The sequence below is a fragment of the Crassostrea angulata genome, chromosome 8 (genome assembly GCF_025612915.1).
Source record: "Crassostrea angulata isolate pt1a10 chromosome 8, ASM2561291v2, whole genome shotgun sequence".
Classification (NCBI taxonomy): Eukaryota; Metazoa; Mollusca; class Bivalvia; order Ostreida; family Ostreidae; genus Magallana; species Magallana angulata.
This window is the reverse complement of record NC_069118.1, coordinates 57,290,405-57,318,209: the sequence shown is the minus strand read 5'-3', so window position 1 is coordinate 57,318,209 and position 27,805 is coordinate 57,290,405. Positions and strand designations below refer to the sequence as shown.

At 32.0% G+C, this 27,805-nt stretch overlaps 3 protein-coding genes and 1 long non-coding RNA gene across 4 annotated transcripts; 2 read left to right on the top strand and 2 right to left on the bottom strand.

The window, feature by feature from the left end:
* Positions 1-1,853: 1,853 nt before the first annotated feature.
* LOC128161132 (uncharacterized) lies at positions 1,854-18,591 on the bottom strand. Its single transcript, XM_052824366.1, has 7 exons — positions 18,587-18,591; positions 17,334-17,466; positions 17,122-17,238; positions 16,592-16,716; positions 13,276-13,279; positions 2,333-2,449; positions 1,854-2,123 (listed from the first exon to the last, which is right to left on the bottom strand). The coding sequence occupies exons 1-7, from the start codon at positions 18,589-18,591 to the stop codon at positions 1,965-1,967; spliced, it is 660 nt and encodes a 219-aa protein (XP_052680326.1). The 3' UTR covers positions 1,854-1,964.
* LOC128160502 (uncharacterized) lies at positions 7,711-10,852 on the top strand. Its single transcript, XR_008240294.1, has 3 exons — positions 7,711-8,027; positions 10,384-10,454; positions 10,575-10,852. It is a non-coding gene; the product is annotated as an uncharacterized LOC128160502 (long non-coding RNA).
* A 3,937-nt stretch (positions 18,592-22,528) lies between the features above and the next one.
* On the bottom strand, positions 22,529-23,320 carry LOC128160000 (cystatin-A3-like). The gene is made up of 3 exons (XM_052823240.1): positions 23,159-23,320; positions 22,962-23,078; positions 22,529-22,709 (listed from the first exon to the last, which is right to left on the bottom strand). The coding sequence occupies exons 1-3, from the start codon at positions 23,288-23,290 to the stop codon at positions 22,590-22,592; spliced, it is 369 nt and encodes a 122-aa protein (XP_052679200.1). The 5' UTR covers positions 23,291-23,320; the 3' UTR covers positions 22,529-22,589.
* Positions 23,321-25,034: 1,714 nt separating this feature from the next.
* On the top strand, positions 25,035-26,916 carry LOC128160001 (cystatin-A-like). Its single transcript, XM_052823241.1, has 3 exons — positions 25,035-25,195; positions 25,662-25,775; positions 26,608-26,916. The coding sequence occupies exons 1-3, from the start codon at positions 25,070-25,072 to the stop codon at positions 26,728-26,730; spliced, it is 363 nt and encodes a 120-aa protein (XP_052679201.1). The 5' UTR covers positions 25,035-25,069; the 3' UTR covers positions 26,731-26,916.
* Positions 26,917-27,805: the final 889 nt, after the last annotated feature.

Here is a 27,805-nt window from a genome sequence, read left to right as displayed (position 1 = left end):
ACCAATCCACGAAAGAAATTTACAAAGATGTGAACTTCATTAACAGCAGACGTCAGCCTAAAAATCTAAAACGAATATTGTGCACTTCCCATTTTGATACTAAACACACAGTTACTAAGTGTAGAAACCCACGATGCGGGACCTGTGACCATATAACAGAGGGATCTAAGTACGACTTCAGCGGAAAAGAATTCATCGTAAAGACGGACATGTCATGTGACACTAAGAATGTATTATATGTTATAACATGTCCAGGCTGCAACGAGTACTATATTGGGGAAACAAGCAATCCACTTCGGGCCCGTGTGCGTGTACATAAACAACACATAAACACCCCGGGATATCGACAGATACCGTTAAGAGAGCATTTGGACACTTGCAGTAATAAACAGTTTAAAATATTTCCATTTTACAAACTGTTGAGTGACAGTAATGTGCAAAGAAGAGAAAAAGAAAAACTTTTCATCCGTATTTTTAAACCCAAATTGAACTGTTTGTAATAATAATGTATTGAATTGTATGTTATCTACTATGTTGCAAATTATATTTTTTCCGCTAAATCTAGCTATGACGTCATAAAAGACATTGCCGTTCAACGTTCAAGTTTTTTGACGTCACGTTCCTATGTTACCATTATATAGCTTCTGAAGATTTTAAAATGAAAGCGCTGAAGCTATATTGAACGTTTTTCGTGTTTTCTTATATATATATATATATATATATATATATATATATATATATATATATATATATATATATATATATCCATGCAGTCCATGATTATGTTTAGATGGTACACGTTTCTAAAGATCAATAAACTAGTTAGAGCAGAATCATGTAGATGTCAGCCTGTGAGTTTTTTAAGACACTGAATCACCAAAAAAAAAATCGAAGCGGAAATACTCAAACTTAGTAAATGTTAGCAAAATAATGCATATACTTTCCCGACATTTGTCAACATCATTCGTAAAATATTGAATCATGATTTTTTGAAGTATACACTCTCATAACTGCAGCGGTGTGTGCATACAAATTGAGTAACGCGCGTTAGCGCGTTATGAAAATTTGTATGCACACACCGCTGCAGTTATGAGAGTGTATACTTCAAAAAATCATGATTTAATGCTTATATTTACATTTTTTTTAACTTCTTGCCTTGTCTGCAAATGTGATTCATACCTTAAAATTCCTATCTTATCCTAAGGGTAAGTTAATATTAATGGAAGAGCCACAGTAACAGCCACAAGCGTGAACTTTGATTTTTCGCTTGTGACGTTGCAGTTTACAGCGTTCAACGTTTGTGACGTCATAATAAAACTCGTCAATTTGACTTTTGACTACTTGTTGCATTTAGGGGCATTTAAACATCACGGAATTTAATGGAAAAACACAGTAGAATGTAAATATTTGATTTTATAAAGTGGTTGATCATGTAAATCAATCCTTATTAATGATTTTTTTTTTTAACGGAATTATTTTCAACGGTTTTGGAAATGTTTTTAACATTTCTATGTTTTTCATTAACTTTAACACAATTATTTTATATGTATTTTGTCAACTTTTAGAAATGAAGCTGTAAAAGTAAAAACGTTTGCAGGAGTTGGCGGAAACTGTTTCAGATTTATGTTTTTTCGTTACTGTTTATATCAACCATTGTGATAATAATTCCAGTTTTTTTTACTTAGCTTCATATGTTGAATAATAATTGCTGTATTCAAAAATGGAGTCTTTTAGCCACGATTAACATAGAAGAAACATTTGATATAAACATCCAACTATTGTTGGCCACTAGATCAAAAAGTACAATAAGTAAAACTAGTTTTCAAATGAAAAGTTATTTTTCGGTTTTAATTAATTCAAAATGCGTTTGGGTGTGTTTTTAAACCTAAAATACAAAAAAAAAAAAAATAATAATAATGATTTGATAATTTATATTAATTCAACTTTATTGCTATCATGAATAATCATCGTGAAAAAAATGAGGTATCAAAATTGACGTTTATATCGAAAGCTTCAATGGGGTCAGACAAGGATTTCTGTAGCTCTATGCCTGTTAGTAAAGTTCTCCCGCGAAGGTTCTCGTGGATTATAACGTGGATGTACCTGTCCCACCCTGTCTCAATCTAAAACGTTGAACAATAAATTATTAAAAAATCTAAGTCTTGAAGTGAAAAAATGACAATAACAAACCGTGAACCATCTCAAAAATCAATAAATTGCCTCTGCAATTAGAAATTAAAAAATATATTTTTCAAATGTCTTTTCTTATAAATATTCTTACGATGTGAAATATATGACATTATTTTAGTTCACCATGTATGGTACTGCCTACCTTTATAAAGTAATTATACCCTCCAACCATTTGTTTTCTATACGAGATAGATTTCAGTTGTAACGGCTGCTCCCTGTCGTATCCTAGTGGAAGTTGTCCAATAATATCATCTCGCACCTGTTGTTATATAAAAATTTACTTTCACCTTTGCATTGGAAAATTGAAGAGACTAATTTGTTTAAAATCAAAAGAAAAAAAGAGAAAAGAATACTAACGGAATCCACGAGCTGCTGGGTTTGGGGGGTGGCATCTTGAAGTTTACTTAGACCTCCAAACCTAAAGCCTATTGTGTTATCCGCCAAATAAGCACAAAAGAACGCAAGCATCGCAAATGTTATAGTATACATGTTGCTTTTGTAAAGTCAAATACTTTGTGAAGTTTTAATGAGATATTGGACCTTATATATAGCCCATGAAATAATAATGAGATCGTTAGTAATGTAGCAGCTGTTGTTTTTGATAAGTGAAGTAAAGTACGAAATATATCATTTGATGAACGTGTAGCAGTCGAAATTATATTGGGAAACGACATTGCTAATAAAGTTCTATTGTAAGCCTGAATATCATTTTGCGTGTTACTGTCAATCTTAATATAAATAATGTATTCTGTTGTTGAAATTAGATATACACTTATTAAAACGATGCAATTGGATGTTAATGTATTTTTCATTTCATTCAGTAGATAAGTAGATAACAGCCCAATTGAAGTGAGCAAATATACCTCATACCTTTACGATTTCGGCATATCTTTGTATGGAATATAAAAGGCTTTTTTAAAATGTACCTTATAATTTGTTATTAAAGATAGACACATAATCAAATAATCACTGAGAGGTAATTTATTTAAGATTCTGTGTATACCACTAAATTGTCTTCATTCTTTGTTTATTCATGTTTATTCGACATACTCTGGATATGTTCGAAAAACAATAATCGTATTTGATTCGTTCTCAGAATAGAAAAAAGATGATACTTATATAATAAATAAAATTATTGGTTTAACTTTTATTTTTTAAAAAGTCAAACAAGTATGAACACTTCTTGGTAAACGGTAATTTGCTGCCTATAACAATAAAACAATTTATATTAATATTATTTTGACACTGTTGATGATGACTGTTATAAAAATGTTCCAGTACCTTAACTATTTTTTTTTCGTTTGGAATATTTGAACAGCGGGAATTTTGAACATATTCATATGTTTTCACGAATGTGTTTGTATGCAAAACAGAAAATAATGAGACGTGTAATTCTCTATATTAGCACATGACTTGTATTGTATGCCTTCAAGGTTACCGTATTCATTCGCGATGTTAACAATAACTGTAGGTGATAAGTAGGGACAAATCACATACCGACAATATATAAATGCAAATTTGTGAGATATTTTGAAGAAAATGTGAGTTTATGGCTTTAATAGTTTAGATAATTACAATATAAATTTTCATATTTTGACCCTCTATGATTTAACATTGATTAGAATAGATCGAAAAACGAAGCAGTTTTTTTTTAATCTTTAATTTTTTTTAAAATATGAAAGTAAGTTTCATTTCCATGAGTAATTCACCAGTAATGTACTTTAACTATGTTACACACGATTTTGTATAACAAATTGTTACACCTGATTTTGTATAACAAATTAAAATAGTGCAATGTTATTTAGTCTGACGTAATGGCTATTATCAATTCAACGTCATTTGTTTTATACCATCTAAAACCTTGCCAGAGTATGTTCGTGAAACAGTTGATTTTATTTTTATTTCATCATTATGGTTAACCATTTATATATTTTTTAAAACTATCAAAATCCATTTGTCGAGTAATGTAGAAAACCCAGAGGTCCGTGTTTCTTAAATTCATTATAAACAAAAAGATACTGAAATTGTATAGCTTTATGTTTTGCATATATAAGCACAGCTGTAAATTGTATTTTAAGACTTGTTTAGAAATATTCAATAGGGTCTTGGAGAAACATTTGCAACTGTTCACTGGTAGAAGAAGTATTACCTCCAAGATTTTGAAGTAGATGTACTAGTATCTGTCAAATCCGGTCTCAACCTGAAACAAAATGGACGGAAATTATGTAAGAAGATGGAATGGCGAACATTTATTTCAGTATATTTATGATTTGTACATCAACATTCGGTATCTAAATTCGTGAACAACGAAAAAAAATATTTTAAAATGAGTTTTCTCTTTTTCATTTGTTTAAAGTAATAGGCAGATTATTTTAATGTTAAAAAAATCTTGTATCATATTAGTGTTCCTACCATGATGAAGCGATAACCAGTTCTCTGTAAGAGATTGTGGTGAGCTGTAAGGGCTGCAACCTGTCGTAGCCCAGAGGAAGCTGACTACTCTACAACCATGATATTATTCATTAACCCAATTTTATTCTTATGCTGCCCATGGATTCCACAAGTCGGTGGGTTGCTGGGGTGAGATGTTTGGTTCTAACTAGTCTTCCAGCAAGTCCGTAATGTCTGCTTTCGACCAAACAGGAAATGGACAGCATAACCACACAAATATAAAGGTGTGCATGCTTGTGTACATAATAAACTTTTTTGTTTTCCCTTGGATTGAAAGGTCACACTTTCATTGGTTTAAACATAGCACGTGATTGCCTCATATATCTCTATATTTGTTCGGTGAGAAATAATATTAGGCATCATGGCAGTCATTGGCCGACGCTTCGCTTACTAATTTCGACATTTCATATTATTTAATAAAGTATTTGGAGTAGATGCCCTTTGAAATTCTTTAAAATTGGAGTAGCTTAGAATATTGACGTCACATTGTTTTGTCTGGAGCAGAACAAAATGGCAGCGTCGAAATTTGCTCAAATCTCTGCTGAGGAAAGGGAGAAAACAATTAAAACTGAATAGCAACAAAACATTGTAAGTAAACATGGGTGAAGCAAAGATTTTTAAAGAGTATTTGAAAGGTGAGATTGAAAATTTAAAAGAGTTTAAATGAGTTAAATTGGACGAAATGTAAGGCATCTTGTATGTACATGGCTTTGCGTAGATCATCGCTATTTGTGAATAAATATGTCGCTTGATTGTCCTCGGGAAAACAAAACACTTATTAGGTTAGTTACTGACTCACTACGGAAATGTATTGGGTTGATCAATCTCATAGACGGCTCGGCTTCGCCTCGCCATCTATGAAATTGATCAACCCAATGTATTTCCGTAGTGAGTCAGTAACTAACCTAATAAGTAATAGTGTAGATTCGATCGATGAAATAATGATGCTTATATATACACGTTCTTAAACAATGGATGTATTCCAACTGACCATCTGTTGACAGTAATTACTAAATGTACTTGGCGCCGCTTCGAAAGTGCTTAATTATTTAATTAGAAACGGGTGATTTGAGATAGATTGTCTTAGTTGTAAAAAACATTTACAAAATTTTTAAAAAGTGTAAACATAAAGGTTAAAAAAATTCCCATATTAGTTGATTGTTAAACCCCTGTCACACCGGAGCTGCGTCCTCACGGCGATACCGCTGTGTCCTTAAATAATGTAAAACGCCAAGGTAAACGCAGTAAAGTCTCCTAGAGCGCCGTAAGAACGCAACGGCATCTGCGTCCATCGCGGTGGGATCGCCTTGAACATTGAAGAACGCCATGCGACGGCGCGCACTTTGAACATGCACAAAGTACGCGCCGTGGCTCGGCGTTCTGATAAACACGCCATAAAAGCGTAGTGAGGTCGCCGTGACAGCGCCGTAAGATCTCCAACAGCGCCACGAGAGCTCCATCGGCGCGCTCAAGGAACGCAGCTAATCGCAGTGTAGACGCAGTTTTAAGTCAATTGCGCTTGCACGGAGACCTCACGGAGTCCTTTGAAATCTCACTGCGTCTCTATTGCGCTCCACAGCGTTTGAACAAGTTGCTTTCCATTTGGCTGCGTTCACACAGCGACCCAAAGAGCTGTTGCTGCGTTCATCGCGCTCTCGTGACGTTTCTTCTGCGTTTATACCGCGCTCCCACGGTTTTTCTACTGCGTTGTCATCAAGACCACAAAACCTCGAAAAATGGCTGTTGTACATAGCAAGAGATGTAATAATTATCAAACTGGATGTAGATGACTATGTAAAAAGTAGAATTTGCTAATATTCTAAGACCTATCAATGGACGTAGATGGAATACATACCATTTGGTTCTGATGTTTTCAAATATTTTCTATGTTTTCTAACAACTAATAACGGATTTATTTGTAGACCTGACTACTAAAAGTTTAATCCTAGTCCTTCACAAATTGTTAAGAAGTAACTATGTTTCAATATACCAATGTATCTTTTTATAAAATCAAAACAATTTTTTAATCATTTGTTTACTAGTTGTAAATTCTTGTTTGTTTCCCATACAATTGTACAAATTAATATTGTGCACGCAGTCAGCGCGCAGAGCACGCCGCGGTCGCGCGGTAAAATCTCCGAACACGCCATGAGCGCGCGGCGGAGACTCAGCGAGAGCGCAGTTAATCGCCAAGTAGAACTCCGTGGAAACGCAGTTACACGCCGTGGGAGCTCCGTAAGAACGCATCGGTCGCCGTAAGAACGCCGTGACGACTCCACTTGTAAAATTTTCAAATTAAACGGTACATTTTTTCTTAATTTTCCTTGCGATCCTACGGCGATTCCATGAATTTTACAATGCCGTGAATACGCGTGGGGACGCAGCTTGGTGTGACAGCGCCTTCACTGTTTAGAAGTAGTTCTTCGTTTTCTTATTATCAACATGAAGTACTAAATAGTATATAACATTCTTGAAATGTTCTAGCTGTAGTGAAGATTGAATTAAGAAAGTTAATAAAAGAGCATTAAAAATCATTCAAACATCAGAATATTGATTATATGAAACGTAATGTTGTGTAACCAATTTTTTAACAAAATATATATCTTATAATATATATCATTGGTATGGGAGAAACGATAATTTTAACTCTGATTATAGACACACGGTAGCGAAAAGGTCAATCGTTTTGTCGTAAGAACAAGAAAGACTATTTAAAATGTTTTCCCGTGTTTCTAAATATGCGCGCAAAGTCTAGCTGGCACAATATGTCCCTCTATTGCGATATTGAAGAAAAAACTACCCAGTTATCAGTTTTGGGTATGTTTTGGCTGCGATGAAAATCAAGAAGCAATACTATATCATCACACTTATTTCATTGAATTCTGTTAGACAAACTCGTATATTCATAGCTATAAACAAATAAAAACGATTTAGTTTCTCTTCAATATTTCGAAGAAATTTACTTTCGTTCTAAAGCTTGTCAAATGGGGTAGCCCGTGTATGCGTTATCAGGACGGAGATCAATCACAATCTACAGTCGCCGTGGTTTGACTAAAATCACTTTTGTCTGACTATAATGAAACCTCGGTCATAGTTCAAACAGCCGGGGGACTCTGGTCAAGTTAGTTTTAAGATGGGGAGGAAACCGTAACATCCAAGTTTTGCTATTATAAATTCAAACATGTTTTTTTTTTATTTCGTGCACACACAAATGGTTTATTGCGTTTCGACCAAACAGGAAATTGACATCTTCCTCATTATTTGAACCATACATCTAATGTGCGTTCTAACATGGCAAGCGCACCATAAGTTTACCTAACTACGCCCCTAACCAGGAGTTGTAAACCATAGGGACTTTGTCGTCATTTTTGGTGGAAGGTGTAAAGGTTTGTAATGTTTTAACTGTGCGTAACAATACAATACAGCTTTTATTTGATAAGTTGATTATTTAAATTAAATCTATTGTTGATTTATATTTCACATGCAATTGTTCCTTACATGAAAATCACGCTCATTTCACGTGAAATTCGTGTGATAAGAGCATTCACAATTTTTCAGGTGAATTTTTCGTAAACTTAACGTTAAGCCCTATAGCTTCATTCAGTCTTTTTATAAGTTACTCACACTCAATAATAGTAAACACACCGCATTAGTTGTTTTGTCTTGTTTTAAGCATTAGCAGTTTCATATTTAATTGTATTGTAACGAAATAAGGACATTTTAATATTTTAGATATAATTTCTTAATTTATTTTGCATAAACAAGTATTTTCCATTTGTATTGATATATGTAACTGGTCAATTGATTTTTGAATAAATACAACTTTATGAATCCAAGATATACATCAGTCATATCACAAACCCCGGCTGCCACATTTTGATATTAAATTTATTTACTAGTTTTATTTTTATCGATGTTCAAATATATGAAAGGTATGGAATCAAGTTTATGTCATTCAGACAGATTAAGAGGTGTGTTAGCAAATTTAAAAAAAAAGTTTACCAGACCTAAAGGATAAGCAACGTCCTCGAGCATCTCGCACGGCTTCAATACTTATAAAAAATAACCGATATTATTACTAAAGATGGTCGATTAACCATGAAACAAATATCAAATTTAGTTGGTATTTCATCAGTTTTTATAAAGATTTTCTTTATATATTCCTATGTAAAACTTGATCCCCCAATTGTGGCTCCACCCTACACCCAGGGACTATGATTTGAACAAACTTGATATCTACTTTATCTAAAGATGGTTACACGCCAATTTGAGCTTTCTTGGCCAAATAGTTTTTAAAAGAATTTTTTAAAAAAATTTTCTCTATATATTCTTGTATAAAAATAAATCTCCCAATTGTGGCCCCACCTTACTCCCGGGGACCATGATTTGAACAGACTTGAATCCACACTACCTGAGGATGCTTCCACTTTCTTTAATTTGAGCTTTTCTGGCCTAACAGTTTTGGAGAAGAAGATTTTTGAAGATTTTCTCTATATATTCCTATGTAAAACTTGATCCCCCATTGTGGCCCACCCTACCCCCAGGGACTATGATTTGAACAAACTTGATATCTACACTACATGAGGATGCTTCCATTTTAATTTGAGCTTTTCAGGCCGAATAGTTTTTGAGACGAAGATTTTTGAAAAATACTAACAAATTTTCAATAATTCTCAATTATCTCCCCTTTAAAGAGGGCGTGCCCCTTCATTTGAACAAACTTGAATCCCCTTCACCTATTGGTGATATGTGCCAAATTTGGTTGAAATCTGCCCAGTGGTTCTTGCGAAGAAGATGAAAATGTGAAAAGTTAACAACAATGACGACGGCAACGACGACAACGACAACGACAGACAACGGACAAATTGTGATCAGAAAAGCTCACTTGAGCCTTTGGCTCAGGTTAGCTAAAAACTATTTAAAGTCTAAAATAATGGCAATGGACGACGTTTATCAGAAACGGTTACAGCCGATGAAACATAGCTACATTATTATTAACCTCAGAGGAAAATTTATAAGATGTGGTTGTCTAAAAAGACAAGGCAGCCTGTTATTGCAAAACGATTTCAAAGTAGACAGAAAGTATTATACGAATATTGTGTTAAGAGATAGAGTGCAGAACAAGTGTAGATCACCACCACCGCGGTTCCTTTGGAAGCATTACATTTAGTTTTACATTTTGCCTTTTCTACAAATTTATCATGAACAACAAAATCTCAGAAAATTATTGAAATGATATGTCATTTGATGCAAGTTAAAAAATTAAAGAAACATTTTTCCGTGATATTTTGCGAAATAATAAAGATATTAGAGATTTCGGTATATGAATAATGATCAACTTTAAAAGCATGTCCTTATATCTGAACCCACGGCATTGTCAATTTCACTCAAATCGTGAACAGAACGAGTAGGGCTGATTCAAATTTTCCCCGTGTTTCTTACTTCGTTAGCAACCCTTATCGTAGGTTACTGACAAAATGTTTCCCTTAAAACATAGACAGATAAAACCTTACAAGTTTTCAGTGTTGAATCAGTTTGAAATCGATAAAATCTTTACATTTTGCTTTCTTGATTTTAATTGGTTTCTTGTACCATATCAAAAAGTACACACAGAGTAAAAAAGGCAGAAAATACTTAAACTTAATGATATATATAAGACACATTTAGAAAAAAATCATTCAAGGGATGCATTATTCGTAACTACTTTTGAAACTTTTCTTTTTTTTGTTTTTACATGAAAAGGAAACAAAATGTCCATGACCATATTTGTAAGGACGTTAACAGGAAAGACCGAAACCTTAAACGTAAAAAAGGTATTACTTATTTACAATACGTCAAAGTACTACACTTAGTGATTTCAGATTTTTTGTTTGAAAGGCATCTTCAAAAAAAATCGATAACTTTTAAAAATAATGTTCTTTTTGTACATTTAGGCGGACACAATGAGGCATGTTTTAGAGACTATATCAGAAAGATTGGGTATGGTACTAAGGCAAGTTCGACTTATGTTTAGTGGCAAAGAATATAGACAGGATATGCCAGAGACACATACACGGTTAGAGGAAATAGGAATCAAGGATCGGCAAACTTTACTCATGGTGTCACGATTACGCAAAGGACCATGCTCTTCCCACCCTTCCCACTACAATTAAATTGTTGTTTGAAATTGATTATCTTATGGATAAGCATTTTAAAAGTAATTAGTGTTTAATAAATGCAATGAACATTAGAAATCGAGTTTTATTTCAGTATACGGTTTAGATGCTTTACAGAAAACTACTTTCTGTTTAAAGCTTGTTAAGTGTAGGAGTTATATGTATCAGGTATTTATTGTCATTTACAGCGTTGCGTTACGACATCATGTATGCTGAGTATCGTAGGTATGAATTGGAAAAGTGCAGATAAAGACTAAAAGCAGTATCAATGATCCCTGAAAGATTAATGTACAAAGAAAATGTAACATGGTAAGTGGGAGAATTAGCATGAAATTTCTAAAAAGAATTTCAGATTGTATATTTGATTGGCAACATTTGGAAACATATAATGGACCTCATATCAAGTGTTACCAAACGGTAAGATATGTTAGTTTGCGATAAATACCTGTAGCAAAAATTGAGAATATACACATTGACGTAAGTTGTGCCAATGAATGGATAGTGACATGTTATAGGATGGATGTTACTTGCGTTATATAATTTCCATTTTTAAATGACTTACCGGGATTATTCAAATATACTTTAAGAAAGTTTAATCGGATGCCACTTGTAAGTTCAAGTAAATGTTCATCTGCATAATAAAGCCACTTAAAAAAAAGAATAAATAAGGTAGTAAATTTTGTGGTAATTAATATAGACTTGAGCTTGAAATGTCTACAAAAAAGCCATCAGATCAACATTAGAATACTAGATGCTATATTTTTAGCTATCAATTTCTATTATGTAAAGAAAAAACCCTATTGTATGTTAACTACAAGATGTCCTTTCATATATCTCTCATACGTGTGTTGTACATCCTGTATGATTAACTTTTGCTTCATCAAACGGGTGATGCTGTATCAAATACTTCCGGTCCGAACTATTTTTAACACAAGCCCTAGCTTCAATGCGTCTGTGACCTATTTTCGAAGATTTTTCAGTATTTTCCACATTACTAAATTTACTACCAAAATTGCTTTAAAATGGTTTTTGTCGAAGATTTAGATTACAAATATGAAAAAAAAACACATAATTGTAAAGTTTATAAAACTGCAAACCACGTTAGCGATCAAGGCCAGAGTCCATCCTGTTCTGACGACGGGATGAAAACAGTAAGCTTTGGTTGTGTTTTTATAAAAGAACTTACCGATACAATGTCTCCATATACTTTTATTTCACCACCAGTAAGCATCCTTATTCAATATCTTAAACTCCGAATCATTAGGCTAGTGTTTGTGTTATAAAACATGAACAACTGTTACTCGATCGAGTCAATTCAAACTAACGAGCATTCACAACTTTGTGTATGTCAACAAACGTGATTATAGCCTAATCAGTATTTCCTTTCAATTAAGTGATTAAGCTTGAACAAAAACTATCTAGAGATTGTAAGTGTGTATCTTGTGTTATCTCGTATTTAGTGTGACTAGAAGTCGCGTGTGAGTTTTGACTGGTTCTTGGAATAGCTAAGAAAAGCCGCGTGTGAGTCCGCGTGTGATAAACGTTAGTCGTTTGAGCCAAGTGTGTCCGTCTGTCGGATATATCATCTTTGTCATACTTTCATACTGTATTTTCATCATTATTTTCATTTAATACATATTTTAATACACATCTGGAGTTATTCTTGGATCCCAAGTCTTACAAGATAAAAAATTATTTCAAGGTTTATTTCAATGAAACTTTACATTGAAACAGTTATATCTATCTTCGAAATGACGTACTAAATTGTATTGCGCAAGGTCACAATGACCGAATAACACAAGGTTATTGAGAATGATAACATTTTGAATTAAAGACAACAGACCCACTCCACTTCTACAATAGCGATTTTCATGAAAATTTTATATGATTTAGGGTAACTAGATATATATATTAAAATCAATCAAAAATAACATTAAAATTGAATTAGATTTATAATAGGGACCATTTCAAAAAAAAGTTTGTGTTACCTCTCTTTTTCAATTGAATATAATGGGGGAAGCGTTCTTGTAAGAGAAAAAAATAAATGTCAAAAAATTCTGCAATCGATTTTGTATTCAATTTCAAATATGACACTTATATGATGATGTTGAACTAATATCAGTTGAAAAATGAACATGTCATCGACTTCGTTTTAACAGGGGCACATGCCAAAGTGAGGTTTGTTGTTATTTTTCTTCAATTTTTCATGAGAAGTACTGCGCAAACTCTAAGAAAAAGTTTTTTGACATTATTTAGAGGTTGATTTATGAACCAAAACAATTATTAGAGTATGCGTTACATTTGTCTATGATAAAATTTTTCAAAACTAAAGCACAGGTGCTGTTTTACTTTATTTTCAATACGAGAATTGAAGCAAATCGAAATGTAATAGAATTTGTTCACTGGCTCAAATTCTGTAAACTATTAACCTATGCAAATGGATATAATAACTTGAACTATATAATATAAAACTCACCACATTACTTGAGATCCTTTAAAGATTGAGCATATCAAAAATGTTGAAAAGCATATTTTAACATGTTAAATTAAAGCAAGGCCAGCAAATACTCGCGCTTCATGAAATGTGCATTGCAATTGATGACGTTGAACAGCTATATATTGCGTCATAGGTGATTTCCTCTATTTGTGACGTAATATTGAAATTTCGATGTTCTTAACAATCGATCGCTTTAGCTGCGCGATATATCTGCGCAAATGAAGTTGGGTCTGTGGTCCTTAAGTGTTTTTTTAAAATAAATTTTTTAATTCAACTTTTTTCAAAATACATCTAATGATGTATTTTTGCAGTTAAAGACGAATGACCCAATAAACTTCTATGATAATGATTTCTATGAAACTTTTATTTGATAAAAGCAATGTGTGGCGTATTTTTTCATGCTAAAAAATATTTGATTGAATTTTTTATTTAAATGAGTTATAAAAAGAAATATCTTCACAATAAATTACCCAGTTTACAGCATTTGGGTTAAAAAGATATAGATATAAATAAATAATTTTTATAATTATTATGGAGTCGATAGTAAATCCAGGATTTGAATTGACCCGCCTTAAATCGGTCAGATGATACCACGCTCAGTCTATCACAACAATGGCGACGACAAAAAGATAGATATACCGTTAGGTTTGACAGATTTGTAAAAAACGAAAACAAGAGACAGACTGTAAAGGATAAGACCAAAGGGAAGATTGTCATCGGAGTCCAAGTAGAATGATGGAATAGGAACTAAAGCCGAATTAAACTTAAGTTTAACATGAAGTTATAGGGGTTTTGCTATTCAGGTTCGTACGTACTCCATTTCGTTTTTAATAAAGAATAAATAAACACTCTCAGTACATGCATCCGTCGGGGTGGGGGTGGGGTGGGGTGGGGTATTCACTCATATTACCGTGTCGTTGATGATAAAATCGTGTTTCATCTTTATTACACATAATTAGCAATTTATATCATTCTACATTAATGAATAATGGAATGATAATGCTTTCGGTGTCATCTGATATAAGAATTATCTAATCTAAGACATTAAAAACGTGATTCTAATTTGAAAACAAACTGTTCTTCCATCGTGTTTTCAACGCTAGGTTTTCCCGCACTCATGCGCAGCGGCTTAACAAACGGCGGATCACATTAATATTTATCAGACGTGTAGCAAAGTGTAGAGACAAATAACTAAAGATATAACATTTTTTCGGGCCGAAATTATTATAAGAATCACGATGTATGTGTTTACTCAAACGCATGTCAAAAATTTAACTCTAAATATTACACATATACCTTTAAGAGTTACAAAAAATATAAAATTTATCAAAAAATAACATGAAAACCGAATAAGATATTTAGTAGGGACCATAACAAAAATTGTGTGTATAACTTTTCTTTTTAAATTAAACATAATGGGGATAGCATTCTTGTAAGAGAAAAAATAATTATTCAAAAAGTTCTGCAATAGATTTTCTATCCAAATTGACATATGATACTTGTATAATGGGTTTGAAACTCTGTTAAATAATCTATGTAGATGCTTTTGATTATCGTGAGCTAAATATAAAACTCACTTCAGAATTTTGACATCCCCAAGTAATATGTGTACATGTTAAATAATGTTGAAAAGCGTATTTCATCATGTTTTAAATAATGGCAAGGTCGCACGCTACACGCAATATAACAGTTTGTATTTATGACGTTGAACAATTATAAAGGTCGTTATAAGCGATTTTACATTGAGTTTTTGTGATTGTGACGTTATATTGAGAAATCGATGTTCGTAACAATCATACCTTTTAGGTGTGCGATATATCTACGCAGGCAATATAAGTCCGTCGTTCTTAAAAATTAAATGAAAATACACGGAGGTAAGTGATGTTAATATTAAGAAATAGGGCTTTCATGGATAATATTTTTTTGCAATAGTTGCAAAATGTTTTAAACGTTATTGATCTAAGCACAGTCTAGACCAATGAATGAATGATTCAAGTTTAATAAGATCAATATGTTATGCTAAAACTGCCACATATGAAGAATTCGAATCGTTTAGTCCTGCTTCTGATAAATTTAACATTTATTAGACATTGTTATTTACTATTTGCTGGAAAAATGTATTAAGAAAAAACATGCTATAAGTGAAAAATGTTTTAGATTACACGTTTCATTCGGATTTGATGCATGTCACTTATCCAATGAAAATTTTCCCCAATTAAAGGCTACTCGCGTTTATTTTTCAAATATAAAATACCAAATGGAAAATAACAATTAGATAATATATGTTAATCAAACTGCATTGCTAGCATGAATTATCTATACTACTATATTAAAATAATAGACTCGAATTTTTGGTCTTAAATACCGAGAAATCAGAACATCACTGTCTTTTGTTTTATATATTTTAAACAATATTGGTACTTGAAGATTACCAATTTGTTACTATTTTTTCTCAGTTAAGCTTCGTTAATTAATAATCTACGAAAATTCCTCGAAAAATCCCGGAAATCACCTGGATTTTTTTGATTTTAGAATATTGCGCTTGCGCAATACATTCACGCTAACGGGATCCACAATATCACATCTGTACATTGTATGAATAAACTCAGAAATGATAATACAAATACGGGTAAATTTCCTTTAGACTTTTGCTATATATTTTGTTCATGTATATTAACGATTTCTTATGAGATAAAGTATAAAATAACAAATATACAATTCAAATTATTACTTACTTTTGTCTTCGTGATGACAAAAAAAATATTTGATTACATGCAAAAAAGTTGCATTTTATTTGTTAGGAGAGTGAAGATCGTAAAAATAAATAATGTCATACGGACCCAGTTTGACAAAGAAAATACGAGTACGAGTGAAAAGGTGTTGGATTCTTCCATTCTGCGAATTAAAATTTTTAGTTAAAAGGTATTTGCAGTCTCAAAGAGGTTTGTTGTGATAAATATGACTGTTATTTTCAATATGACCGTTATTTTCAAGACAACTTCATTTTAACTTTCTCCAAAATCGTTCCGGAGCGATTCTGCAATTTTCTGCTACATTACAGGTATAAGGGAGGCATTCTACTGTGGTGAGGGCCTTTTCCGAGACACAGATTATTCAAACTAAGGAAAGTGTAGTGAAATTAATAGCATTTTTGTAAGCTTAAAGTTTTGTTATGTAAATGTCAATATTTAGGTGTGTCGATGTACCTATTTCGTAAATGACCGATATGCAATGTCAACCCGTGCACGCACGGGTCAAAGTCTAGTAATTATGAAAATGTTGAGATATCAAAATCAACGTTAAATTGAAGGCTTCAATGGGGTCAGATAGAACTTTCTTTAGTTGTATGCCTAATAGTAGAGTACTCCCACGAAAACCTTCGTGAATTATTACGTGTATGTACCTATCCCATCCTGTCCCAATCTGAAACGTTGAAAAATATATTATAAATGTTTTTTATAAACTGCTACTTGAAGCTGAAATTCAAATATATATATTCTTGTGGGTCACCATAAAACTTACGAAAAAATACTTCAATCGAGACTTTTGATAGTCCTGTTTTATCAACTTGTTTGTCAAAAGCTTGCTTCGTCTTAGAAACTGTTCATACGTAGAGCATGCCCTTACGTACCGAATCAACCGAGAGACAAAAACTTCATTTGCAGGCCATATAAGATATATTGGTACATAAGTAAGGAAAATGAACAATGGACAAATTAAAGTCATGGCGTTTGTCATAAAGTTTTGTTGTTAGGTTAACATCAATGTCCCTTACCGGTAAAATTTCCAAATATGAAACAGATGGCGCATATATATTGTGTTACTTACCTTTACATAGTAGTTGTACCCTCCAACAATCTGCGCTCTGTACGCGATAGCTGTCAGCTTTAATGGCTGCTCCCTGTTGTATCCCAAGGGAAGCTGGCCAAGGATATCATCTCGTACCTGTTGGTAATATTAAAAAAATAAATACAAATCTACAACAACTTTTGCATAAAAAGTTAAGAATAATAATTTGTTAAGTTCGAAACAGTACTTACAGAATCCACGAGATGCTGGGTTTTTGGAGTGGCGTCTCTGAGTTCACCAAGTCCTCCAACCCTCAAGCCTGTGTTGTTAGCCAAACATACACCAGCGAATGCAAGCAGAACATATTCTTTGGTATATATGTGGCTTTATGATTTTATATACAAAATAAAAATTAAAGGATATATTAGAGCTTTAATATATATATGTGTAAATAATGATTGAATTGTTAGAAATAAACCAGCTGTCGTTTGTGATAAGAAAATTAATGTACGACGCATTTAATTTAACAAAAGCCCTGCAAACCAAATATTATTGCCATTGGGAAACCCAGTAACTTTCCATTAATGTCATTATTTCAAAATTTAGGTTTAAAATGGACGCCATTGCTAGTGAAGTTCAAGTGATAGCAATGAATATCAATTTATGTGTTTATTTTCAATTTAAATAATGTGTTATACTATCAAATACCAACATTCTAAAATGAAAGCTGGATAAGTTCAATATTCAAATTTTGTTGAGTTAAACTTCTTTGAATTGTCAAAAAAACTTATTTGAAGGATTATATTTAATATATTTGTTTTTATACAAGTACTTGAGTAAATTATAACCTGATTGAATTAACTAATACATCTTACTAAGATATTTACATTTTCAATATAACATATTCTTTGCTTTTAAGTTTAAATGAGCTTTATGATTATCTTTTGAAAATAGTCAGATGATAGATCAATAAGAGTTGAAAGGGAAAAAAAAGATATCGTGTATTTTACTACATTTTCTATTTTCTTTGTTCATATTTATTCAAAATTCTCAAAAACGCGTTTTAAAATTAAAGTCACAGGGTTACTGAAAAATAATGTTTAACGTCTTGCTAATGACAGCGGATCACAGAGGAGGTTTCACGCGTTCATAAGTCCACATTTATCAGTTTACAAGTCGTTGAAACTCATTCCGACCAGAATTAAAAATATAAACAATCCGAGTTGTATTTGAAATTGATAACGAGTGTCATGTGATTATATCTAAAAATCGTTACTGTGAGATTGACGCATTGGGAAAGAAACAAGAATTTGAAGTTATTTGATGTCTGACATATGCATTCATAGAGAGTGCATATTAAAAGAAATATTTGTTCTTGAAGACATCAGGTTTTACTAAGCGGTCGCTTGCTTATGATATATGCAGTATTTACATTTCCCTGGTTTGCTTGGCTATGAAGCGGAAGAGATTTTATCTTTTCCCAGATCTGATCATGTTTGATCACCTCATACTATTCAAAAACTAATTCTTTATTCCTTATATATTTCATGGTTAAATGGCACTTGAACTTGTCACTGTAACTGTTTTAAAGATAATTTGATGATATAGATGATTATAAAATAATAAATAATATGTTTAACTTTTTTGATGTTGTGCTTTTACACGGGTAGAAAAGCATAAAAAATGCAAGTTCGATTCATTTTAATTTCACACTTCTGTACATGGGTATGTGACTGAAACTAACAATCATCCTAGTAACACGTTAAAAATATTCGTGCAAAGTATTAATAGTATTGTATAATATTTGTTACAATCTTAAGATTGGCTTCTTGGATTATCAGAAGAAAGTTTTACAAGTATGCATATAACATACACATCCTCTCCTAAATGTTTTTGTATACAAACAGAAAAATATGAAACGTTTAAATTACTTTCTACGCATGATTTGTAGTATATGCCCTTAAGGATTCCGAATATTGAAAATTGAAACATTTATGGGGAGGATAATGGTTGAATCAGATAATTAGGTACAAATGACACACCAGCAATTGATATGCACATGATCGTGTTGTTTATAAAATAATTTGTGTTCACATATTTTGATTATTTAGAAATTATGTAGAGGGCAAAACAAATTGACGTTTACGAATGTTGATGTTGGGCTTTTGCATAGAAGTAGAGAAGCAGAAAAAAATGTCATATGTTTTTAAAAAAATGTACACACGTATGTGACTGAATCTAAATGTCATCACAGTAACGCGTTAAAAATGCGTGTGCAACTCTTTGTATTGATATGTTTTCATTCTAATTGTTATACCATAATTAATCACCTAATTGTCTACAGACTTTTCCGTTTTTTCTCGATTACGACAAAGAGCACACGCCGGGTGTGACCGGTGTCGTATCATTTAAGGTCCGCCCTGTAAAATGGTCCGGCCGGACCTTTAATATAAACATTTAGGGTCTAGCTTTCCCCTATAAGAAAAGGTCCTACCCGTAGTCACTTATTAAAAGTTCTCTTAAAGTAATTATTCTTTTTGCTCCTGTACATGTATCTTAAAGATGTCTTTGTTTATGTAATCCAATCGGACATTTGCGTATCGTACATGTATGACCAATTACTAATTAAATTACTTTTGGAATATTAAAATTAATATTGATAGCAGGTTAGATTTTGACTAATTGTATCAGAATCTGAAAAAAAGAAAACCAGGAGTATTTTGACAATAATTTGCACGCACTATTAAGTCCCATTGCTTTTAAATCTCTTCCGGTGTATATGTGTTAACAGAGGGTTTCACGACTGGTAAACACGGGTAAAAGAAGTCCTGCAGGCATTCACACCAGTGCTAATCAGAACACACCCCTGAACTGTAAAAGAAAAAAATGTCTCCGCTGTAGTGTTCTACACAACTTAGATTGTATTTTTAGCTCGTGCTTTGTTTAATTTTCAGTAGGTCAGGAACGTTTGATTATATACTAATAATTTATACGTCTCTAGGTAGATTTAACATTTATATTTGTTTTCATACTAATTGTTATACCATAATTAATCACCTAATTGTCTACTTTATTGTCTACGGACTTTTCCGTTTTTTCTCGATTACGACAAAGAGCACTCGGCTATGTTGAGGTTGTTCGAAGCTAAATATATATAAAAATGATACTATTTTAATTATCGAAAAATACTTTAACCGAGCGAGTTTCTACAATTTTTAATACATAAATTAACAGTGACATCCAACACTATATTTGATGTATTTTTGTGACGTCATATATTTTTCTTAAGCACGTGACGGGTGTATTCTAACACAATAAACATTCTATAAAAATCGCATTGGCGCAAGTGAATAATGACATAAATCAAAAAAAAAATTATGAAAATCCTTCGATAAGTAATGTATTTTGCAGTTCTTGCTGGTGGGTTCATATAAATATTTCGTTTATTTGAAATATTGTCAAAACATTTCGCACCGCCATCAAAATTATGAAACATTTTTTCCTTTTAGGCTCGATTTACACAAAATCGGGTCAATCGGTAGGTTTCCCCCAGCAATATTCAAATTGGTACTTATTTTCTCTCCCGATTTCACGTAAAATATACTAAGATTGTTTTTATCTTTCACTTGCGCGAAGCCGTTTTTTTATGCATATACATATCACCATTCATTAGATTACACGTAGCAGGGTCCGTCTCAAAACATAGTTCATGAATAGTTATTTACCTATTACGAAGTTATAAAACTGTTGATTTTTTTTACTCCATATCGCTGATATTGAATTAAGTATCACTAGTATTTACAACAGTGCACGACCTATGTAAAGGAATGAAGCGGTTTTATTATGCACAATGAATATCACTTAAGGATGACGTTTACTCAGAATGAAAAAAAATTCCACTGATGATAACGAAAATCCAACTATTGTGTGTTATAGACCTTTTATTGTAGTGTTATTTTTCATTTTCAAAAAAGTAGGTCAATGACCTACTTTTTGAGTTAATGTCCATTGTATATTTTTGGAAAATTAAAGGAAAATCACTGAAAATTTTATACTATGATTGAGATTTTCTTAATTGTGAAAATAATACAAATTGCTCAACACTTTTGAAAATGAAATACAATTTATGAATGGCAGTGACACTAAATACATACAAAGCATTAAGTTTTCCTTCACAATTTTTGTAAATATTCCAGTCCGAATTTCCTCTATCACTTTTCAAATTCCTACCCATTTTTGATCCAATTTTACAAAAAATTGAATGATGATAATACAAAAAGGTTTATAGTATTAAACTACTTATGTTGATCTTATTTTGTTGGCATATAATTTATATGAGGTCAATGATCAAAATTTTGAGATATGGTGTCTTTTCTCGTTTTTAAGCATATTTCAATATTTTTTAAATTCATGCCATACGGTAATTATAATGAATAAATGAGGTAAAACTATCAGAAAATATGCAAAATTATATAGACTAAAATATAAAACCTAAGCTTTTAATATTAGAGTACTTCCATAAATGTTTTAGCAGAAAACAAAATCTGCAAAATTTAGTCTGAATTTCCTCTGTTTGGCTAAAAGTCTATTTTTGTTCTGGCACAATTCCATAATATAGTAGAAATATCGAATGTTATGTCAATAATAATTCATTTCACAGATACTTTTTGTGTTTAGAACAAATTTTACTCATGACATTGAACTTTATAACAATCCGAATTCGAGAACTCAAACCCTGAGTAAACAACACCCTTAATTACGTTACGACGATCGAAAGGAATGCAGATCGTGACGTCAAAGTTAACTATGACGTCATATCTTATGAAGTACAGACAAGTGACTTATAGCCGCGCACACAGCGGTTGTGACCGGTCAGCAGAGGGTGCTCACTCCTCCTAGGCACCTGATCCTACTTCCAATGTAATGGAACTCCGTGTTGGCTCAAGGTTTGAATTTTGATCATCACAATCAAACCAAATCATCAAAGGTTCATTTTTTCCCCTATTATGACATCAACCTCGATTTTGACATCTACCTCGATTATGACATGACCAATTGTGACAAAAACCACACAGCAGTTGCGACCGGTCAGCAGCGTATACTCACTCCTCCTAGGCACCTGATCCTACTCTATCTTTTTGAAGGTCCGTGTTGCTCTGCTTTGAATTTGTATTTCGTTTTATGGATTTTTGAGATGGCTGACGGTTGGTTATTGTCATTATTTCAACATAAATCAATTTAAACTTTGCCACACTTTATAGATTTGCAAACAAAATAATTGCAATCATTGTTAAATAGTTGTTCTTTTTTAATACAAAAGGTATATAGTTGCATTATGATTTATATCATCTTTGAGAACATCATGTAGTAAACTAGTTAAAACTCTTTTATTGAGATATAATAATGAAGGTGGTGATACCGATGTTATCCAAATAGACAAAAAGAATACTGTTACCGCCTTCTTTTATTTTCAGCATTTACAGCTCTAAATTTTATAACAGGTTTGTTTAGAAGTATTCAATAGGGTCTGCAAGAGACTTCTGTATCTGAACACTGGTGACTGAAGCATTGCCGCTAAGGTCTTTGTAAATTCTGACGTGGATGTATCGACCGAATCCGGTCTCGACCTGAAATACCAAAAATACAAATTTTGTTTAATGAGATCATTGGATCAAATTGGAAGAAAACTATTAAAAGTTTATTATGTTGTTAGATATTTTTTTTAAAGAAATTAGAGTTTAACTTGCGTCAGTAAACTCAGATCCTTCACAATATTTTTTGATTTTGTTTTTTTCCGAATTTTAACATTGAAGTATTTTTACAAAAAAAATAAGATACAAGTATCTTACTTATAGAGCTTAAATAATAGATATACGAACCTTGATGAAGTAATTCCTTCCAGCGACTATCTGGTCCCTGTATGTGACAGCGTGCAGCTGTATGGGCTGCTCCCTGTCGTATCCCAAAGGAAGCTGACCGATAATCTCATCTTGAACCTGTCATCAATAAAAACAATCCCATGTAGTTTTTCTGTTCAGTTTCCTTAAAAATTTACAAAAAATTTAAAAGTACTCACGGAATCGACGAGTTGCTGTATCTCTGGGGTAGCGTTTTTGGTTCTCCCTAGCCCCCCAACAGGTCTATCTCTCCTGCTTTCCGCCAAACAGGCAACGGACAACACAACCACAGCAAATACAAAGGTCTGCATGTTTCTATTCTGATGTAGAATGATTTGTGAAGATCTGGTCAGCTACTGGTCCTTATATACATACGCACAACGACACAGTCACTACTGTTAATGAACCAGCTGTCGTGTGGGATAATGAGATATCTGCGAGGACATTACGTTAGGAAAGGCTGTTTGAGTTTAACTATTGTTTCATTATTGAAATCACAAATTGAATAATACAATGATTTTGATTTTTTATGATTTTTTTATCTCCCTTATAAACCTACAACCCAGTAATGTTTTGTTTTTATTACGTGTGTATTTTTTTCGTTAAAAAGTAAAAAAAATATATAAATATACAAACAAAAATTAGTTGGATAATTACATCAATGCTTTATTTTATCTGGTTCATGGAAAATGAATATAAAACTGTAGATAAAATTTTACAACATGTTTCATATTAAAAAGATATAATTAGATCAGCTATATATCCATATCAAACATGCAAGACAAATTTTAACAAAAATGAATTAACTAAAAGTTAAGGTTAAATTATAATGAAATTGTATATCAGAGATACTTCATTCAAGAAAATAATTTAGCGAGTACTTATGATTGTCTTCTCGTGCAGCCTAAATTCATAGGTCTTTCGACCTATTTTTTTTTTTTTTTTACAATATTTGAATATGTTATTTTATTGCAAAAAAAATTATTTCACCAAAAAAGCTAAAAATTCATATTCTTAACATTACAAAGTCTATTTTAATAGATGATTAAATTCTAATACAAAATCCCTATTTTTTTTATATCTCTATTGTTAAATATATAATACACTTTTACTGTACTCAGTGGAAAACTCAAAAATGCATTCCATGTTTAAACTTTTTTTTATCTCGTACGCTGATGACACAGTTATATTTTTGAGAACCCAGTCGATTGACAAAAATCGCTGACCTTTTTTTTTTAATATTGTGACCTGTGGAAACATCATGTAAACGTTGAAAAGACTAGAGTATTAATTTTTTTTAAAAGATCGCAATCAAAGAAGAACTTTTTAACAGAAATACATGTATACCTCTTGAAATTTTGAACTAGTATAATTATATGAGTGTTATTATGTTTCGTAGTTGTAAACTTATGATTTGACTTATTTTGGCTAATTAGTAGTAGCACATGATTGTTGGTCTTTTTCTATTTCAGGATTAATCAAATTTTTTTAGTGGTTAAATGGCTAAAAATCTGTTTTTAAGCAACTCTTATAAATCAGGTTTTACAAGATTGGCTCAAAAATGTAGTAAATTCACCCAAATGTTTGAATTACGGAATTTTTAAGAATAGCATTGGACAAGAAATATATCATAAGCCATTTCCAAACGATTTAAGGCTCATTTACACGAATTAAAAACCTACAATCAAAAATTACATATTCAAACAGGAAGATGGATTAAAATAGAAAGAATTTTGTTCGTTATGTAATGAAAACACAGGTGACGAATACCAATCCTGATAGGTACATATGTTACAAATAGTATTTGTTTAGGATCTAATCGCCCACTGTGATACTAGTAAAGGCAGTGAACATAACGTTTACTATGATGATAGTAATGAAAGTGTTGGTCCTTGTTTCAATGGTGGTGATGATTGAAGAAACCTGTTACTCTGCGAACGCAATGCAATTAATATTTACATTAATTATGACAACAACAGAAACATCAGATTACGTATAAATCTTGATGACCGTAACATATGGCTAAGCACTGGAGTTAATAAAAAGTCCGCTCCACTTTACCCAGATCACTACCGAACGTTGCCGCCATAATGAACGCACTTACCATAGTAACGCTCGGTCTCATTCTCGCAGTTGTTGCAGAGTCACGTGGTATCACTGGGGGTCTTGGTCCTCAGCAGTTTGCAGGTCCAGGGGAGCAGGCATTAGTACAAACGGTAGTACAACCACTGTTTTTTCTGATTAATTTTAAAATTTGACATCCTACAAACTAGTGCGGTGGTGAACCGACATGGTTGTGGATAAACATGTACCATGTTTATTTCTCCTCCATCTAAATTCTAAAAAAATTATTATTTAACAGCAGTCACGTGGAGACCATGTGTATCCCATACATAGTCAGTACAACATATTACTTTCTCTGAGCATAATAACGTCTTTGATTATCATGAAATTGAAACTTACAAAACATAGCTTTTTATTGTTATTATTGATAATTAACCATTTATACAAAGGTAAATATATAGGTACGATATAAAAGTAACATGGTTTGTAGAGGACCTAATATGGGATTACGTGGTCAGTAAATTCCATAAGACATTTACTTAAACCATATCAGGTCATCTACAAACTATGTAACTAATAATATAGATCTAGTACATAATGATGATGCTCTGATTGTAGAACCGTGATGCTATTCTTAGAAAGCTGCCGTCGTTCATGTCAGGACCATTTGGACCTCTGAAAGCTTTGGTTTACCGCAAACAAGTCGTCAAGGGAACTAATTATTTCATTAAGGTAACACTCGAGTTCACAATCATTGTAGCTTAAAAAGCAATGAATTAATGTTCATTCTATAGTTTTTACCAAACCGTAAATTTCATACGTTTAATAAATTGCATTTTGGATGATTTGATATTTATATTAAAAAATAATTTAATAAGCATTGAATCTTTTTTTTTGTAAGGTAAGTTAGCGCGTTATGAAAATTTGTATGCAAACATCGCTGCAGTTACGACAATGTATCTTTTAAAAAGTAATGATTAAATGCTTATATTTTCATTTTTTAAACTTCTTGCCTTGTCTGAAAAAATAACTTATACCTCAAAATTCCAATTTTTCATAAAGTTAAGTTCATAATAATAGAAGAGCCTTTGTAACAGCCACATACATGGACTTTGATTTTTCGCTTGTGATGTTGCGTTTTCAGTGCATGTTTTACGTATATGACGTCATAATAAAACTTGTCATTTTAACCTGTGGGTACCCTGCGTGTATTACAGTGGTAAAACTACTTTAGCTTTCAACACACTTTTCAAACAAAAAATATTTGGAATGTAAATATTAATGTTTATGACGTTCTTGTCACTGGATTTTAGAAATAATCAAATCCCAGTCTGATTTCAAGGTACATCGTGAAATAAGATCAATTCTTACGGGTGGGACAGTAAAGTCCAAAACATTTTTTTAAACATTAAATATCATCTCAATTTTCATGGCTGTGTGTCGGACTTTATTACAAATATACCAACCTGAAAAATTAACGACACAAGATGGTGTTGGTCTTTTTCTAGATATTGTGAGTAATATGAAATTTTACATATTTAGATATATATTTTTTAAATTTTAGGTAAAAATGATGGGCGTGCAGCCGCGATTTTTACACGTTAAGATCTACACTGGCCTGAATAACAGAAGTCATGTCAAGGACGTCGAGGTGCGAGCCCAGTATGATCCACTCGAATTCTTCTGATCTCATCGTTCAGTATGATCCAATCGAATTCTTCTGATCTCATTGTTCAGCAGAACGGGATCTCAGTGTAACAAGAGACGATATTAAACAACTTGTTCTTTCGATGTGTTATTCTCTTTTGAGGATAAACTTCATTAATATTTGTTCTCTTTTCTCGGCATCTGAATAAATTTCAAGCATACTCTTTTTAGTCTCATATTTTTTTAAGCATGCACCTTCTCAAACATTCCTTAATGTTTGATTTACATGAATCAAATAAAATAATCATTTTATTGTTTTAATAATGAATCCTAAATATATCAAAATATTTGAAATATTGCTTAAAAATATGTAAAAAAAAATCTTAATTTTTGATTTATATGAATCAAACAAAATTTTTTTCATTATTTTGATAATGACTCTAAAAGGTATTTTGGGTGAGAACCTGTTAAGTTGCAAGAACTTGTGTTCGAACCCTTTGTATAATATATACAATAAAATATGTTCAAACCAAAGGTATTTAAGGACTTGAAATATTGCTTAAAATTATGTAAAACAAATCTTATAGAATAGGATGTAATGGCAGAAATAAAACAAAAACGCTTTTTCAATGAAAAATAGAATAATTTTAAGAAATCAATAAGTGTTCAAGATCAAACGATAGCGGTCTTTCCTAGATTTAAATATATACATGCAATATATCCATGAAATTTAATCAAACTGGCAAAATATTAGAAAAAAAAAATGCAAATTTTTAAAATTTACTTTGTTTTTAATAGGGATCGGTCAAATTTTGAAAATTACAAATATTGATTTAATTTCTTTTTTATAAACAGGTGTATTATATTTCTTCCTAAGAAACACATCTGTTGAAATAATTTTTTAAAAAATCATCTTCCGTGGTCCCCTTTTTTAACTTTTATAATTGATTAAGCAGAAATTATATTTTAAAGTTTTATATTGGTTACTTTTGAAATCGGGAAAATGACTTATGCAAATTAAAACTGTTCACTTTTTTCGCAAATTTTGTGACCCGGAAAAAAATCCCCATCAGTATACGGTACATTATAATGATTACCAATGGTGGCTCATTGTT

Bases quoted from the DNA above. Each gene is read 5' to 3' on its own strand.
- LOC128160001 (XM_052823241.1), top strand. From the start codon at position 25,070: ATGAACGCACTTACCATAGTAACGCTCGGTCTCATTCTCGCAGTTGTT. The intron at 25,196-25,661 runs GTAGTACAACCA...CTCTGATTGTAG, and splicing joins AGCAGGCATTAGTACAAACG to AACCGTGATGCTATTCTTAG. The intron at 25,776-26,607 runs GTAACACTCGAG...TTTAAATTTTAG, and splicing joins GAACTAATTATTTCATTAAG to GTAAAAATGATGGGCGTGCA.
- LOC128161132 (XM_052824366.1), bottom strand. The intron at 17,239-17,333 runs GTAAGTACTGTT...TATTACCAACAG, and splicing joins CCCAGCATCTCGTGGATTCT to GTACGAGATGATATCCTTGG. The intron at 2,124-2,332 runs GTAGGCAGTACC...TCAACGTTTTAG, and splicing joins GGTATAATTACTTTATAAAG to ATTGAGACAGGGTGGGACAG.
- LOC128160000 (XM_052823240.1), bottom strand. From the start codon at position 23,290: ATGCAGACCTTTGTATTTGCTGTGGTTGTGTTGTCCGTTGCCTGTTTG. The intron at 23,079-23,158 runs GTGAGTACTTTT...TATTGATGACAG, and splicing joins TACAGCAACTCGTCGATTCC to GTTCAAGATGAGATTATCGG. The intron at 22,710-22,961 runs GTTCGTATATCT...TTGGTATTTCAG, and splicing joins GAAGGAATTACTTCATCAAG to GTCGAGACCGGATTCGGTCG.